Genomic DNA, 18,577 nt, shown 5'->3' with positions numbered 1-18,577 from the left:
CAAAGAGTAATTAAAGTATATGAACAGGTATAGCTTGGGCATTCAGCCTGTTAATGATATTCTGCTGTTTAAGTCTGATCTGTACCTTTTAAAGCACTTTAGCTCCTCTTAAAATATAACCCCTAATATTCTTATTGAACAAACATGTACCCATTTCATCACTGAAAATTTTAATTGACCCAATGCTCACCCCATTTTGTTGGAGATTTCTATTACCTTTCATTTAATAAAGTTGCCAATCACTTTTTTTGAATTTATTATTTAGATTTTCAAGTACTTGAAATAGCTCAAAAAACAACAATGCAGCTTCTTTAAGTTGACGTTTTAAAATATTATTTCCTGGTTTCTCTCAGTTGTATCACCTAACTGAAATAATCAAATGTTACTCAGGTCTTTGTAACCTATGGACTCACTATCCCAAAGTTTTCTGCTTGACTTCCCATCTTCATCTTCTGTAAACTTCAGCTATCTTAAAACTGTGCTGACTATCCACTACCTTACACAAGCTATTCACCTTAGCCTACATTTCCTGGTTCCTAAATATTTAAATTTAAAATTCTCATCTTTGTGTTTAACTCTCCTTCATGGCATAATCCTTCTATATCTGCACAATCTCCATTTTCTTTGGTGCAAGTAAAAATAACCCTTCACTCCTCAGTTCAGCCAGTTCCACATATCATTAAATGTATACAGGTTTGGAAAAGTAGTCTTAATCGATATGTTTGATTTTTAATTGTGTTGTTATTGCTCACAGAAAGAAGAGGTGTACTTGTTCTGATGATAGAGTGTAATTTGTTGCTCAGTGCTGGCTCCAGAAATTCTCATTCACCTGTAAAAGGACAAACGGGTTTATCTAGTAAGCTAAAGGAGAAATGTAGGTTACACATGCAGAAAAGGGTAACAGTTCCTCCTGCTTTAAAGTACAGTTTGATCCTAAACAGTCTGAATGGGTGCAATCGTGCATGCGGAGTAACAGGAACATAAGGAAATGAGTTTTAATTAAGTGCATTCCAGTAGAGATTCCATCATTAACTCCCATTAGGGAATGGACACTTTGAAGAGAGTAATTTTGCTCTCATGCTGGCATCTTCCTGGCAGCCCTGTCTGACTAACCAGTCTCCCACAAGTTTCTATGTTGGCTTTAATCATGAGTTTTTATTATGTCAAGTCCACTGTGCGTGGGTTGCACAATATGTTATTGTACTGGAAAAACCTTCAGTACCGTCATCGTGTTGAATGCGTTTTGGCCTTGATTAATTCTGTGAGCGTCATCTCACAAAGCTGCTAGCACTACATTCCCCCACCCAATGGTGTAATGTAAACTTTCCTCAGGCAATTTTCTGACCTTTTTTATATGGTAAGTTTAAAATAGTGTAGGTGTGGTTCCTGGGGGAGTTTTGCATGTTCCAAGAAGTCTTCTATTAGTATATTAAAGGATAGATAATTAATGTTTGCAAAAGATTACCCAATTATCACAACTGCTGTTTAATCATGAGCCATTAATTTAATCTGATTTGCAATATGAGGGACGTACACTTTTCCCCTTATAATCTCATCAATTGCTTTTTCATTTATGCCTGAAATTAAACCTCAGCAAAACCGTGTGTGTGTGTGTGATGATTTCAAGTATACATCTTGTACATAACACAGACATTCAGACATTGAATTCAAAGCAACAGATGAAACTACATCTGTTGTGCTGCATACCTTGTACCCAGTATGGACTGTTCCTGCTGTACTCATGAAGGCTGTATCTAGTGTGTATTATACTCAATGCCCACCATACACAACTTGTGTGCTGATCCTGTTGTATCCATGGTATACTATACCTAGTGTATGCTTTGCCTGCTGCTCCCAGTGTGGGCTGTCTCTCCAGTGTGTGTCGTATCTGCTGTACTCAGTACATCTTGTGTTTGCTGTACTCAATGCTGTGTGTACCATATTTGCTGTACACTATTTAATGAGTGTGTTACATCTACTATACGTAGCTAATCAGTGTTTTTTTTCACTAGTCATGTTGGCACACCTTTGAATGCCTCTGTTTTTGCTAACCCCTGGCCTCACATTTAATGGAGTCACTGACATTTCCTGAGCTGCACACCCTTGAATGACACGAGAGCGTGATAGTGATGGTAAAGGAGCACCAGCTAATTGTTACTTCATCAGGCTGTTCCCAATGCTGTTCCTGAGAATTGATTCTCCGTTTTCAAAGCTTTCATGGTTGAATACTTCTGGCCTGAATAGTTGAATCAAATTCAACAGTTAGAGTGGCGGATGCCTCGAAATGTGAGGTCAGTCTTTCTGATCAGTGCCTTCCTGGGGATTTTATTTTAAGGAATTTGAATCTTCTTGCAGTGAAATGGTTAAAGGTGTTTTAATACATAAAATTAATGCAAATACTTATCCAAGCATAACAATGAATTGTGAGCATCCTCACCAACGCCAACCTTCCAACTAGAAAATGAGATTAATTCCAGTTAATTTGTTATTGTAGTTATGGTTGAGGATTGTAAGAGAGTTTGCTACTCTTTAAATATTGTATAGGACTTTTTAATGCAAAACAAAGGTGCTCACCTTGCACAATGTCTAATTCCTTTACTACTGGCAAAAAAGTGACATGGGGTCAAAGCTATTCATCTTGGTCTCATCAGGGCAGCCACAAGAATGCCATGGTTCTATGGGAGCAACAATTTATACCACATGAAAAAATGGTGATGACTGGTTGGCATGTTGGCTTCGATTGGTCAAGTTATTGCCATAGGAGTGAACCAGGGAACAATTATTGTTGTATAATTCAAAAAAGGTGCAAACATGAACATGTTCTTTCAATGTGCAGAGATAGGTGCCTTTGTATGTAGTTTTGAGCAAGTATGTGTGAGCCACATTACAAGGCCAACTAATGATCTTATTCTTTGTTAGTGTAATTCTTGACAACTCCAGGTTGCAGAATCTCATCTGATGTTAGATGTTAGGTTCTAAGCTTTACAAACACCAGCCATTGAGTATTAGCAGCAATCTGCCGAGTGTGAACAATCAAAGGGACATCCTGTTTGATGTGATCATGTCCTGTGGGATAATGGTTACTGTGACCAGGCCATTGCTTACTGTGTATCATGTATGCTCATGAATGGCTCCATGCCCACCACTTTCAGTTTTGAAAAGTGCCTAGTTTACTTTTGTTTACCCCAGAATAAGGCATCTTGAAATTTTGAGCAACAGGTGAAACTGGACAGGTCACATTATTAGAGTTCAATAACTACGTGAATGTTATCTTCACAAACAGAATGTTGCCGCCAATTCAGAAAGATGTTCTGTCTACCACACATGAGTAATGTAGTTTATGAATTTCATTGCTGATGTGATGTTGAGTGTGTGGGTTAGACATTCCTATGACTAGTAGATCGTATTAAACAGCATGTACCAGTCAAAGGTACATCTGGAGATATGGCATGGGGGCAGGTATCTGTGGAGATATAATGTAGGAACAGTTTCATGTCAAGATGAGGTTTTGGGGACAGATAGCTGTAGAGGTGTAGTTTAAGGACAGATACCTGTAGAAGTGTGATGTAGGGGTAGATATGTTTAGGGTTGTGGGGTTAGGTCAGGTACTGGTAGAGAGTGATATGGGCATTGCTTTGTATGTGCTTATCATATCAATATAGACACAGCTGATGATCCTTGCTGCAGATACAGAAGATGGGCTGAATGACAATAATGTCATATGTTGAAGGAAAATTGCTAATCAGGATAGACTGGATTATAATGAAAAATTTTGGAGTTTACTTATTTTCTTGGTGCTGATCTTGTTGGGTGTGTTTTCATTGACACTGGCTCAGCCAGTTTTAAGCAGACACTGTGGCTGTCCATTCACACAAATCATAAGGTTTTTCTGTCCTGTTTACACAAAACCACGTCATTTTTGCATCTGCTCAGTACCGGACAGAATGACTGAGATAACATCAATGTTCTTATACCAAGATAAAATTGGTGATGTTGGGTGTTTTGTTTCTGTACTGGGATATACACAGAATTAAAAAAGAATGTAAGAACAGCAGAAACGTTTGTGGCAGGTCATGAAATGGGGATACTCCCTGGGGTGATAAATAATGTGGGGTACTTGAGATATTGTGAGAATATTATCCAGCAGCATAGGAAGAGTGTTGTTCTCTGTTCAGCCACTATATTGTGTTTTGTTTTGTAATTGCATTCATAACCTGTTTGGTCACTGTACATGATGTCTGTTTGGTTGCTTCTTTTTATTCCAATTGTCTTTTTAATCTTCTAGAATGTGCTGATTCATGCTGAGATTTGGTTCTGCTGGTGCATCCCCAGGGCCTTATCCATTTGAGTTTCTTCATCGCAAGAGTCAACAGGCCAGAATGCACAGCTGAAATATACTGAGTCCATATCTGAAACCAAGTGAGCACTGGAGATGCTGGAGATCAGAGTCGAGAGTCTGATGCTGGAAAAGCACAGCAGGTCAGACAGCATCCGAGGAGCAGAGGAATCAATGTTTTGGGCAAAAGCCCTTCATCAAGAAGGGCTTCCTGATGAAGGGCTTTTGCCCGAAATGTTGATTCTCCTGCTTCTTGGATGCTGCATGACCCGCTGTGTTTTTCCAGCACCACACTCAATTCTAGTCCATATCTGACTGAACCAAAGGCCCTATTCCCAGTAAAAAAAAAAATTGACTTGGTATTGCAGTGCAAACATGCTGGTTGAGTTTTAATATTTCCTACCCCAGGAATACTGAGCTTAGCTGAGGTACTTCATTTACTGCTCCAACTGAAATCATTTAACTCAGTGCAGGTTAGAAGTTGGCCATGGCATCAACAATCTTCATGTCCTAATGTTACACAAGGCAATGCTGTTACATACCCAGTCAGCAAGCAACTCTATTAGAGTCATACAGCATGGAAACAGATCCTTCAGTCCAACTCATCCTTGTCAATCAGGCATCCCGATCTGACCTAGTCCCATTTGCAGCATTTGGTCCAAATCCCTCTTAAACCCTTCCTGTTCATATACCCATCCAGATGCCTTTTAAATATGTAATTGTGCCAAGCTCCTCCACTACTTGTGGCAGTTCATTCCATACACGCACGACACTCTGGACAAAGAAGTTGCCCTTCAGGTCCTCTTCAAATCTTTCTCCCCTCACTCTAAACCTATGCCCTCTACTTTTGGACTCCCCCACCCCAGGGAAAATATTTTGTTTATTTACCCTATCCATGCCCCCATGATTTTATAAACCTCTATAAGGTCATCCCTCAGCCTCTGACGCTTCAGGGAAAACAGCCCCAGCCTATTCAGCCTCTCCCTGTAGCTCAAATCCTCCAGTCCCAGCAATATCCTTGTAAATCTTTTCTGCAGCCTCTCAAGTTTAAACAACACTTTTCCTGTGGCAGGGTGACCAGAATTGAATGCAGTATTCCAAAAATGGTACAACCTCAACATGACCTCCCATCTCCTATACTCAATTTCTGACCAATGGAGCCAAGTGTGCCAAATGCCACCTTCACTGCCCTATCTACCTGTGACTCCACTTTCAACCCGAGGTCTCTTTGTTTGGCAGCACTCCCCAGAATCCTAAAATTAACTATGTTAGTCCTGCCCTTGTTTGCCTTACCAAAATGCAACACCTCACATTTATCACATTTAAATAGAGGCAATCACTTAGTGGTATTATTGCTGAATTATTAATTCAGAGACCCAGGTAATGTTCTGGGGACCTGAGTTCAAATCCCACTACAGCAATTTGTGGAATTTGAATTCAATTTTAAAACAAATCTGCAATTGAGTCTAATCCAATGATGACCATGAAACCATTGTTAATTGCCAGAAAAGCCCATCTGGTTCACTAATGTCCTTTCGGGAAGGAAACTGCCATCCTTAGGTTGTCTGGCCTACATGAGACTCCAGACGCACAGCAATGTGATTGTCTCTTAACTGCCCTTTGGCCAATTAGGGATGACCAATAAATGTTGGCTTAGCCAGCAACGACTTCATCCTACCAATGAATTTTTTAAAATTTAAATTAAACAACATCTGCCACTCCTTGGCCCATTGGCTCATCTGATCAAGGTCCCATTGTACTCTGAGATAATCTTTTTCACTGTCCACAACACTAACTACCTTGGTGTCATCTGCAAACTTACTAACCATGCCTCCTATATTCACATCCAAATCATTTATACAAATGACAAAAAACAGTGGACCCAGCACTGATCCTTGTGGCACACCGCTGGTCACAGGCCTCCAGTCTGAAAAGCGACCCTCTACCACCACTCTGTCTCCAACTTTTGAGCCAATTTTGTATCCAATTGGCTGGCTCCCCCTAGATCCCATGCTCTAACTTTACTAACCACTCTACCATGCTGATCCATGTCGAGTGCCTTGCCGAAGTCCATATAGAAAACATCTACCATTCTGCCTTTCATCGGTTTTCTTTGTCCCTGTTCAAAAAGTTCAGTCAATTTCCCTGGGGTGGGGAGTCCAGAACTAGAGAGTATAAATTTAGGGTGAAAAGGTAAAGATTTCAAAGAGACCTAAGGGGCAACTTTTATCACACAAATGGTGGTGCGTGTATGGAATGAGCTGCCAGAGGAAGTGGTGGAGGCTAGTACAATTACAACATTTAAAAGGCACCTGGATGGGTATATGAATAGGAAGGTTTAGAGGGATATGGGCCAAATGCTGGCAAATGGGACTAGATTAATTTAGGATATCTGGTCGATAAGGATGAGTTGGACTGAGAGGTCTGTTTCCATGCTGTACATCTCTATGACTCTAAGTGAGTGAGACATGATTTCCCACACACAAATTTAATGTTGCTCATCCATAATCAGTCCTTCCCTTTCCAAATGTGTGGAAATCCTGTCCGTCAAGATTCCCTCCAACAACTTACCTACCACTGATGTCAGGTGAACTATATTTCCCTGTCTTTTCCTTACAGCCGTTTTTTTAAATAATGGCATCACATTGGCCAACCTCTCGTCTTCCAACCCCTCAAACATGACTGTCAATAATATAAATATCTCAGCGAGGGACTGAGTAATCACATTTCTAGCCACCCACAAAATTCTGGGAAATACCTGATCAGGTCCTGGAGATTTATCTACCCTTATGCATTTTCAGGCTTCCAGCAACTCCTCTCCTGTAATCTAAACTCTTTTTCAAAACATCATTATTTATTTTCCCAAGTCCTCTAGCTTCCAAGTCCTTCTCCACAGTAAATACTAACGTGAAATATTATTTAATATCTTTCCCATCTTTTGTCATTCCACACATCAACAGCCATGTTGATTTTTAAGGGGCCCTATGCTCTCCCAAGTTACTCTTTTGCCCTTAATGTACTTCTGGAATGACTTTGGATTATCCTTAACTCTATTTGTCAAAGCTATCTCATGTCTCCTTTTTGCCCTCCTGATTTCCGTCTTAAGTATGCTCCACCTGCCTTTATACTCCTTGGGATTCATTCGTTCCCAGCTGTCTGTACCTGACATATGCTTCCTTCCTTTTCTTGACCAGAAGCTCAAGTTTTCCAGTCATTCAGCATTCCCTACACCTATCAGCCTTGCACTTTAACAGGAACCTATTGTCTCTGAACTCTCGTTATTTTACCTTTAAAAGCCTCCCACTACCCAATCGTCCCTTTACCTGCATATAGCCTCCCCTAATTAACTGTTGAATGTTCCTGTCTTATGCGATCAAAACTTGCCTTACTCCAATTTAGAACTTTTTAACTTTGTGATCATTTCTAAATGTTTCCATAACTATTTTAAAACTAATAGCATTATCATCAATTGCCCCATAGTGCTCCCTCACTGACACTTGTCATGCCTTATTTCCCAACAGAAGGTCAAGTTTTGCTTCTTCTCTAGCAGGTATCTCTGCATGTTGAATGAGGAAAGTTTTCTTGTTCACACTTAACAAATTCCACCCCATCCAAGCCCTTAACACCATGGCAGACCCAGTCTATGTTTTGAAAGTTAAAATTCCCTATCATTACAACCCTATTATTCTTAAAGATATCTGAGATTTTCTTTTATATTTGCTTCTCAATTTCCCACTGACTATTGGAAGGCCTATATTTCAATCCCGACAATGTGACCATCCCTTTCGTACTTCTCAATTCCACCCGTATAATTTCACTGGACAATCTCCTAGGAATATCCTCCCTAAGTACAACCCTACTGTAATCCCTAACCAAAACTGCTATTCCCCCTCCGCTCCTGCCTCCCCTTTTATCCTTCCAATGACATGTATACCCCGGAACATTAAGCGACCAGTCCTGTCTATCCCTGAGTGACATTTCTGTCATAGCTATGATATCCCAGTCCCATGTTTTCAATTGCCTTACCTGTCAGACCACTTGCATTGAAGTAAATGCAGTTTAATTTATCAGTCTTACCTTGTTACCAAGCTCTTGCCTGCCTTGACTATTTGACTTGCTCCCCTTATTTATAGTACCAGCCTGGCCTTTTCTCACTATCACTTTGGTTCCCCTCCACCCTCCAACTAGTTTAAAGGCTCCCAAGTAGCACGAGCAAATTTCCCTGTAAGGATAATGTCCCCTTCCAATTCAAGTGGAAGATGTCCTTCGTGTACATGTCATTTGTATCTCTGAAGAAATCCCAACGGTCTAAAAATGTGAATCCAAACCCCTTGCACTAGTCCCTTAGCCACACATTCATCTCCTGTATCCTCCTATACCTACTCTCACTAACACTAGGCACTGGGAGTAATCCAGATATTACAATCCTCGAGGATTTGCTTTTTAACCTCCTGCCTAATTTTCTATAATTTCTTTTCAGGACCTCATCCCTTTCTCTTATGTCATTGATACCAACATGCACAAGGATCTCTTGGTGGTCACTCTCCTCTTTCAGAATATTCTCTGCCCTCTCCGAGATTTCCTTAACCCTGGTACCAGGGAGACAAAACACCATCCTGATGCCTCGCTGATGGCCTCAGAAACATCTGCCTGTACCCCAGATTAGAGAGTCCTCTATCACAGTTGATGGCTTGGAGTCTGACATATCCCTCATTAAATTAGAGCCAGTCTCAGTACCAGAAACCTGGCTCTCAGTGCTACATACCTCTGAGAGGCTGATTTCCCCCCCCCCCCCCCCTTCCCCAACCCCCACTTCCATAGTATCCAAAACTGCATATAGGAGAGTCCTGCACTACCTGGTTAACTTGCCTACAATTCCTATTGGTCAACCATTTACCTAACTGTATATGCAGTTTCTACACCTTCCTGAAACTGCCATTCATCACACCTCCTTGCTTTTGTAAACTCCTCCAACTGCCACTCCAACCAATTCATGCAATACAATAGGATTCTCAATCAAACATAGTGTCCAGGAACATTCAAATTCTCCCTGATCTCCACATCTGACAGGAAGAGCCCATTACCCTACTAAAAGCCATTTCTGCCCCTTTAAGAATCTGCAGATCCAGAAATTACTTTTCTCAACAACGCAGTGTTAGCAGTCTTACAGCTCAAAAACACTGCTCTGGGATAACTTAATACCAATCCTTAATCTTAAATGTCAACCAAGAGTTAGATCTCAGCATAAACAGAATGTTAAAAAGTCCTCACCTTATTCACTGTTATAGATTTACAGAAAAAAGTTACCAGATTAAGATTTAAAAGATTTATAAAAGTCTTAAAATCAAACATTTAACTGATCAGGCTGTAAAACCAAAGGTTGTCCTCTTCTGCTGGAGTTTCAGGCAGGTGATTTTTTTTTTCAATCACTGCTACCTCTGGATACCTCTGCAGCTACACTGAAACCTGATATTAGACCTCCCAAGTCAGCTATGAAACTGTTTGTTTGTTATTTCAGTGAAACCCCAATTTCAGAGCCCCTGAGCAATTTCTCAATCTGACAGCTGTGAAACTACATTTGTTAACTGCTTCATAAAAAGCCAATTGCCCAGCTTTATGCAATTCTCAGTCTTCAACCTTGCCACTATTCCTTTATCTTTTAATAGTATTTATTGATAAATACAGACAGCAAAGAGTATATTGTGGAACATGTGAGCCGGGAGCATCTACCCAAGGCTAAACCTGCAATGAATATCATTCATCATATATTTCCGTCTCTTTTCAAAAAATTGTGTGTGCAAATTAAATTTTGTTGTTTTTGGAAAATTAGTCAGGGAGGAATGGATGTGATAAATGTACAAACTGAAGTATTTGATTTACCTGTCTTCTTTCTTCCAGGCAGCAAAGGTGGAGCAGGCCCTCGCCCATGAGATCAAAACACTAAGGGAGAGGTTTATGGGCAAAGATTTTCTGGCGAATGAGAATGCAACAAGGACACAGAGCCTTCATGTTGAGGTGGGTAAGATACTTGAATTTGAATCTGCGCCAAAGATTAATGCTGGGCCTGTAGTCCAGATGGATGAGAAGTTAAGGCCTGAGATAGCTATGTAGTCTTTTCCATTTTGGACCACAGACAAAACTACAAAAAATAAAAAGATGTGATCTTTGCAATACTTCAGAGTAAGCACACATTGCTGCCACTGAAATTTTCTGGTACAATTTCAAGATAACTGAACAACCAGTTATCACCTTCTAGAAACAGTCCTTTATATCCTGATGGGTGGTTTTGTTTTGAGGTTAGTTAACCCTTTCATGTACTAACTGTCTTATACAACAGATAGAGGTCTGGGGCCTGGACTGTCTTCTACTGTAATATTGACTGGGTCCCTTCACATTAAGATATTTTTTTTTGGGACCTGGGAATTGGGTACGGTTATTGCCTAAAATATGGGGACTGAGAAGAGTGCTGCCTGAGAAACTGTACTTGCATACAGTGCTGAAAGCATTTTTTTTAACAACAGGTACAGATTTTGCAAGTATTTGGTGTTTGCCTGACTGTCAACTCTAGTTCCAAATATTGGCTACTTGGGGTGATAACAAAAATCCAGCTGCAGTCAATTCCTTGGTCACTTTTTTACTGATTTTCATTTTTAGAGATGTTTCTGACTTTGGAGATGCAGACCAGAGGAAATTTCCATAAACATTTTTATGATCTTGCCACACATACTGGCCAGGATTTATCTCCTTAAGGAGATGTTTTTAAGATGGACACATTGGAGTGTTAACGAATTTCTCGTCTTTTAATAGCTAGAGCTGTTGGCTGAGCAGAAATATAACTTGGAGCAGCAGATAGTCACAGTGCAGAAGGAGAACTTGGCACTAAAGAACATCATTGACTCCATGCAGGAAGAATTCTCACAGTTACAACAGAAGAACACTGAACAGCTCCTGCAGGTTAGATCTAATGTTAGACTTCATTTGAACTGGCCTGATGAAGAGTTACTGGACTCGAAACATTAATTCCGCTTTCTTTCCACAGATGCTGCCAGACCTACTGAATTTTACCAGCAATTTCTGTTTCTTTCTTCAAATTAAATGTTACTTTAAGATAAAGGTTCCTTGTTCTATCTTTACCATTTGATTCTGATAGCAGGAAATTCTTCACACTTGGAGTGTGGATGATCAAGATTGTATAAAGGTGTAAGAGTCTGCCAGAGTTAATCCTGAGGAGTAAGCTAAGCATTGCACAGTATGATGATGTCACACAGACACAGGCAGAGGGACAGCTTTGAATCACAAAGGAGTAAGATCACACACTGAGGTGTGCCTCAATACTTATTACACCAATGGAACTTGTACCTATTTGCTATCATGTAATAAAATGAGATTAAAGGAATGTGATTAGGAGAGTCCAGAGGCAGTATGTTCCTGTTAGTGTAAAGGGCAAGGCTGGTAGGTGTAAGGAATGCTGGATAATTAGAGAAATTGAAACTCTGGTCAAAAAGAAAAGAAGAAAGCATATGGCAGGTATGAACAGCTGGGATCAAGTGAATCCATAGAGGAGTTTAAGAGCAGTAGGAGCATATCAAGAGGGAAATCAGGAGGGCAAAAAGGGCACATGAGATAGCTTTGGCAAAGAGATTCTACAAATATATTAAATGTAAAAGATTAACCAGGGAAAGATCGACAAGACTGTCTGTGTGGAACTGCAGGACGTGGCTGAGATACCAAATGAGTATTTCATGTCAGTATTTACTGTGGAGAAGGATATGAAAGCTAGAGAGCTTGGAGAAATAGATAGTGATATCTTGAAAAGTGTCCATAATTGTACAGTTGGATGATAAAGCGTATAGGTGGATAAATCCTCAGGACCTGATCATGTGTATCCCAGAACTTTGTGGGTAGCTAAGGAAGTGATTGTAGTGCCCATTACTGAGATATGTGTCATCAGTAGCCACAGGTGAGGTGTCAGAAGACAGAAGGTTGGCTATTAAGTTTGCAGATGACACCAAAATTGGTGGCGTAGTGGACAATGAAGGTTATCTCCGAGTACAATGGAACCTTGATCAGATGCCTCAATAGGCTGAGTAGTGGCAGATGGAGTTTAATCTAGATAAATGTAAGGTGATGAATTTTGGGAAGGCAAATCAGGGTAGGACTAAATGGTAAGGTCCTGGGGAGTGTTGCTGGACAAAGAGACCTTGGGGTGCAGATTTATTGTTCTTTGACAAGTTGGACAGAAGGGATTATTTCCATGTTGTACAACACTATGACCTTGAGTCTAAATTACATTTTGTTTAAGACAAGAGCCTCCTCTCATCGTTTCACAAGATGTTTTACTTACTAGAGGAAGCAGGCCTTATGGGGAAGAGGGTGGTGGCAGGAAATCTCCCAGATGGATCTTACACCATGATAAACTGTGCTGAGGATTTGTCTTACAATGCAAAAAGATGAAAAATGAAGAAATAATTGTATGTAGTGATGAGAGACATGTTCTGGGAGACAGTTTTCAGAATGAATGAATTAAGATCAACTGTGCTTGTTTTACAATTTACATACAATCATAGCCAAGTTTACAAAAGCAAGTGCAAGCCTGCCACATGGAGACAGCTAAACCTCAAATTTCTCTCTCTCAAACATACATGTACACTCACACACTCACACACTCACACATGTACGCACACACACGTAGAGATATAGAACTTTACAAACAAACACAGGCAGCTTTCCACTGGTGCTGAAAGTCAGTAAGATCCAGCTTATTCTCAAGAGAGGAAATAGCACTTTTCAAGAGTTTCCGCTCTTGGGATGGTTTTGTTGTATTGAGTGCTTTCATTCACATTCTAGGCAGCTTTTCATAGTGCTTCTGTGAGCAGGAATAGTCAGCCACGTAGAACTCAAAAGTGAGGAAACAGTTCAGCTATTTGTGACGATATGAAGCTGCTACTTAATTGACAGGTGAATGGTTATTTTCTGTTGTTTATGTCAAATTTCCAGCTCTCATGGTTTTCTCTTTCATTTAATAGTAGCCAACAATACTGTGTCAGCCTCTGTGTGTGTGTGTATCTGTGTGTGTGTATCTGTGTGTGTGTATCTGTGTGTGTGTATCTGTGTGTGTGTGTGTGTCTGTGTGTGTGTGCGCGCACGTCAGTCTGCCTCTGTGTGTGTCTGTGTGTGCGTGCACGTCAGTCTGCCTGTGTGTGTGTGTCTGTCTGTGTATATGTGTGTTTTTGTCTCTGCCGATAAATGCAATCAAAATAAAAGCTGGGTAAATTCCTAGTGAAGTACTAGACTGGAAATTATTGGGCTAAAATGACATATTAAAAAGCTCCACAGGCCCAACAGTTCTTGTCCTGGAAAATGCTTAGTCACTTAGGTATCAGGGAGAGACTAAGTAGGGGGTAGAGTCCATGATCAATAAGGTTACTTATCATAAACTTCACCTTTGCTCGTTTGTGAGCAAAGATTCTAATGTAATACTAAAACCCCAAGTTTGGTGTCACTTTGTACTGACAACTGAACTCCATACTTTACTTTTGTTCCCCTGGGCTTGAGGAAGAGACAATTAATTTGGACTGATCTTAGTAATTATCTAGGTGGTAAAAACAATAACTGCAGATGCTGGAAACCAGATTCTGGATCAGTAGTGCTGGAAGAGCACAGCAATTCAGGCAGCATCCAACGAGCAGCGAAATCGACGTTTCGGGCAAAAGCCCTTCATCAGGAATAAAGGCAGCTAGCCTGAAGCGTGGAGAGATAAGCTAGGGGAGGGTGGGGGTGGGGAGAGAGTAGCAGGGCAGAGGAAATGACCTGGGAGTTGCAGTGGGAGAGGGACTCCTTGAGATTCTTGTAGAGAGAGGAGGAAAACTTCTTCAAGGCAGGCATCCTTGCAAGAGGATTCAGCCGACTGAAATGTGATGTTGAATAAATGTTTGGGCTTTGCATGATCTCATCTATAGTTAAGTGTGATTTGGACATGTTGAGTTTAAACAAAAGTGGCTAAAGTAAAGTCATTTAGAGGATGAGAATGTGCATCTAGTCATAGGATATGATGAAGTGGCCGAGGCATTGAATAGGAATTTTGTGTGGGTCTTCACAGTGGAGGACAGGAATAACATGCCAGTAATTGACAAAGAGACAAACATAGGCAAGGACCTGAAAACAATCATTATCATGGAAGAGATAGTGTTGGGCAAGATAATGGAACTAAGGTTAGAAAAGTCTCCTGGCCCTGATGGAATGCATCCCAGGGTAGTAACAGAAATAGTGGGAGACTTTTCTACCCTTAGACTTATGTCTCCTGCCAGATTAGAAAACAGCAAATGTGATGGCTCTGCTTAAAAAGGGTGGTACACAAAAGACGGGGAATTACAGACCAGTTAGCTTAATTTCTGTAGCGGGGAAGATGCTCAAGTCTATTATCAAGGAAGAAATAGCAAAATATCTAAATAGAAATTGTCCCATTGGACAGATGCAGCATGAGTTCATGAGGATAGGCCATGCTTAATTAATCTTTTGGAATGCTTTGAAGACATTATGAACATGGTGGACAATAGGGACCAAGAAGATGTGGTGTACCTAGATTTCCAAAAGATTTTCTTCGACAAGGTGCTGCACAAGAGGCTGCTGCATAAGATAAAGATGCATGGCGTTACGGGTAAAGTATTAACATGGATCAAGGATTATTGACTAACAGGAAGCAAAGAGTGGGGATAAATGAGTGCTATTGTGATTGGCAAACAGTAACTAGTGGTGTGCCTCAGTGAGCAGTGTTGGGACGGCAATTATTCACAATTTACAGAGATGATTTGGAGTTGGGGGCCACGTGTAGTGTGTCAAAGTTTGCAAATGAGACTAAGATGAGTGGCGGAGCAAAGTGTACAGAGGACTGTGAAACTTTGCAGAGGAATGGAGATAATTTAAGTGAGTGGGCAAAGGTCTGGCAAGTGGAATACAATGTTAATAAATGTAGAGTCATCCATTTTGGTAGGAATAACAGTAAAAAGGGCTATTACTTGAATGGTTAAAAAGTTGAAGTATGCTGCTATGCAGAGGGACCTGGGTGTCCTTGTGCATGAATCACAGAAGGTTGGTCTGCAGGTACAATGGGTAATCCCTCCTCATTCCTGATGAATGGACGTTTGAGCATAAACAACTCTCCTGCTCCTCGGATGCTACCTGACCAGCTGTGCTTTTCCAGCGCCATATTTTTCAACTCTGATCTCCAGCATCTGCAGTCCTCACATTCTCCCAACAGATAATTAGGAAGTCAAATGGAATTTTGTCCTTTATTGCTAAAGGGATTGAGTTTAAAAACAGAGGGTGTTTCACCTGGAGTACTGTGTGCAGTTTTGGTCTCCTTACTTGAGGAAGGATGTACTGGCACTGGAGGGGGTGCAGAGGAGGTTCACTCAGTTGGTTCCAGAATTGAGGGGGTTGGCTTTATGAGCTGACACTGAGTAGCCTGGGATTATATTCGTTGGGATTTGGAAGAATGAGGGGAGATCTTATAGAAACACGTAACATTATGAAGGGAATAGGTAAGATAGGCATAGAGAGGATATTTCCACTGGCAGGTGAAACTAGGACAAGAGGGCATAGCCTCAGAATTAGGGGGAGCAGGTTTAGGACTGAGTTGAGAAGGAACTTCTTCGCCTAAAGGGTTGGAAATCTGTGGAATTCCCTGCCCGTGAAGTGGTTGACACTAGTTCAGTCAATGTTTTTAAAGCTATGATAGATTTTCTTTTTTTTTTTGAACAATGAAGGAATTAAGGGTTATGGTGAGAGGGCGGGTAAGTGGAGCTGAGGCCACAGAGATCAGCCATGATCCCATTGAATGGTGGAGCAGGCTCGAAGCACCAGATGGCCTTACTCCTGCTCCTAATTCTTATGTAAATGGGGAAATTCATGGCTGATAGACTATAATATGGGGCCATCCATTTTGGTAGCAAGGCACATGTTTAAATCTGAATAGAGAGGTTAAGAGCATGGGAGGTGCTATGAGACCTGGGTGTCCTTATACACCAGTGGCTGGAAGGTGCAGCAGACATTGGAAAACACAAATGTTGGTCTTTGTACTGAGAGGATTTGAGTACAGGAGAAAGGATGGCTTACCGCATCTCTACAGGGCATTGGTAAGACCACGTCTAGAATATTGTGTACACATTTGGTCTCCCTGTCTGAGGGAGGGTGGTCTGGATATTGAGGGAGTGCCACAAAGGTTTGCCAGACTGAGTCCTGAGATGGAAGGACTGACATGTACGGAGATACTGAGTCAGTTAGGACTGTATTCACTCGAGTTTAAAAGAATGTGGAGGTGTGAGGATCTCATAGAAATCTATAAAATTCTAACAGGATTAAACAGGGCAAATGCAGAAAGATGATCTCGATGACCCAGGAGTCCAGAACAAGGGGTCATAGTCTAAGGATAATGAGTAGGCCTTTTAGGACAGAGATGATGAGGAATTTATTCAGGGCCTGGAGACTCTGGAATTAACAGCCACAGGAGACTGTTGAGTGAAAACATAAGGCTTTCAAAAAAGATGCAGATAAAGATTTTAGGACTAAAGAGATCAAAGGAGAATGGGGGAAAGCGGGGCCACAATGTTGGATGATCAGCCATTACCATAGTGAATGTCAGAACATGCTCAAAGGGCCAAATGCCTAATTGTGTTCCTATATTCTATTTCGTTGTGCAATGGATGGTGATACTTATTAGCCTTGAATATCAGGAATGGCCATTTGGCCAAGATGTCATCCATACAATGTTTGCCAGAGAGAGTCAGTAACTTCGGGAGGAAGGTGGTTCGTTTGGAAGACGATGGGGAAGAGAAGAATATTTTGGTTGCTTTGCTGAAGAGTTATCTTAACTAACCAGATAACCACCTCTTGTTCCAATCTCTTCTCTTTAATCCTATGGGTTATGTGGATACATTCACAACAGTAAGATATTATTGAGAGTGTGATTTTTCTCTAATTGTAGCTGTTCTCTTCATCCAATAGTTAACCCTGGCACAGGAGAATGTCAGACAAGTCCAAGGCCTGAATCACCAACTACAGAACCAAGTGCAGGAGCTGCATGAGCAGCTGACAATGCAGGAATCCACCAATCACAACGATTCTCTTCTCTCTGAAATTGAGCACAATCTGGAGACTGAGGCTCAGGCTTGGGAGGCTGAGAAAGATCAGGTATAGGGAACTACTACATTGGCTATTTGCAGTCACAGATTGTAGTATTTTAAATTTTGTAGTTTACAGGACCCTTTCTCTCAGGAGGGGATTGGCTGAACTTGCTGTTTCTAAATGATTGTCTGGTGTATTTTTCTGTGACTTACTCTAGGTAAAGAATGATATTGTGAAAATCCATCAGCAATTACTCAGCTTGAGTGGTGTGAAGTGCTCTGACAGTTTGACTGGATGTCAGTTTCATAGTCTGCAGGCAGCCCTTTCGCATCTCAAGGAGCAGGTCCACAGCCTAACACATGGCCCAGCTCCACAGGTAAGGAGACTCTTACACTCATACAGCCATCAGTTTCACTGGAGAGCTGAATGGAACAATGGAAAAGTTGGGCAGGCTTCAAACTAAGTGGAACACTGATATTTCCTTTGGGATGGGACTTTAAATTGAAGCGCTACTGAGGGAATGAAGGATTTCTTTGTTTCCTGAATGGAAGAGAATTTTTAGAAATCTTGATTTTTGAAGAGGAAACTATTAACAGTCTCTCTACAGCAAAAACATTTTTGATAGAACCCTTAGGAGTATTGCTATGCAGAGGAATCTGGGTGTGGAGGTGCATAGATCACGAAAGGTGGCAGTGCAGGTAGATAAGCATGTCATAGGCCTTTTTAACTACCTTGCCTAATTTGGAAGGGGCATTGAGTATAACAATAGACAAATTATGCTGCAGCTTTATAGAGCTTTAGTTAGGCCACACTTGGAATATTGCATACAGTTCTGGTCACCACACTACTAGAAGGACGTGGCTGCTTTGTAAAGGGTACAGAAAAGGTTTACCAGGATGTTGCCTGGTATGAGGGACTTTAGCTATGAAGAAAGGTTGGATAGATGGGTTTGTTTTCACTAGAACCTAATAGAAGTTTATAATATTGTGAACGGCATGGATGGAGTGGAAAGTTTGAAGTTTTTTCCCATGGTGGAAGGGTCAATTATTAGGGAACAAAGGTTCAAGATGCGGGGCGGGTGGAAGTTTAAGAGATGTGCGAGGCAAGTTTTTCACACAG

General features: G+C 41.0%; 1 protein-coding gene across 1 annotated transcript in view; it reads left to right on the top strand.

Moving 5' to 3' along the window:
* The window catches only part of LOC122564103 (BICD family-like cargo adapter 1), a 37,267-nt gene that overhangs the window by 7,107 nt on the left and 11,583 nt on the right, over window positions 1–18,577 (top strand). The window contains exons 3-6 of the mRNA XM_043718667.2: window positions 10,235–10,351; window positions 11,144–11,290; window positions 17,339–17,524; window positions 17,676–17,834. Of these exons, the coding sequence (XP_043574602.1) occupies window positions 10,235–10,351; window positions 11,144–11,290; window positions 17,339–17,524; window positions 17,676–17,834 (609 nt within the window). The remainder of the gene's footprint in view (window positions 1–10,234; window positions 10,352–11,143; window positions 11,291–17,338; window positions 17,525–17,675; window positions 17,835–18,577) is intronic.

This window comes from Chiloscyllium plagiosum, unplaced genomic scaffold, assembly GCF_037043375.1.
Source record: "Chiloscyllium plagiosum isolate Xiang-an unplaced genomic scaffold, Cpla_swu_hap1 HiC_scaffold_31, whole genome shotgun sequence".
NCBI classification, from domain to species: Eukaryota; Metazoa; Chordata; class Chondrichthyes; order Orectolobiformes; family Hemiscylliidae; genus Chiloscyllium; species Chiloscyllium plagiosum.
This window is presented reverse-complemented; position numbering and strand designations above follow the sequence as displayed.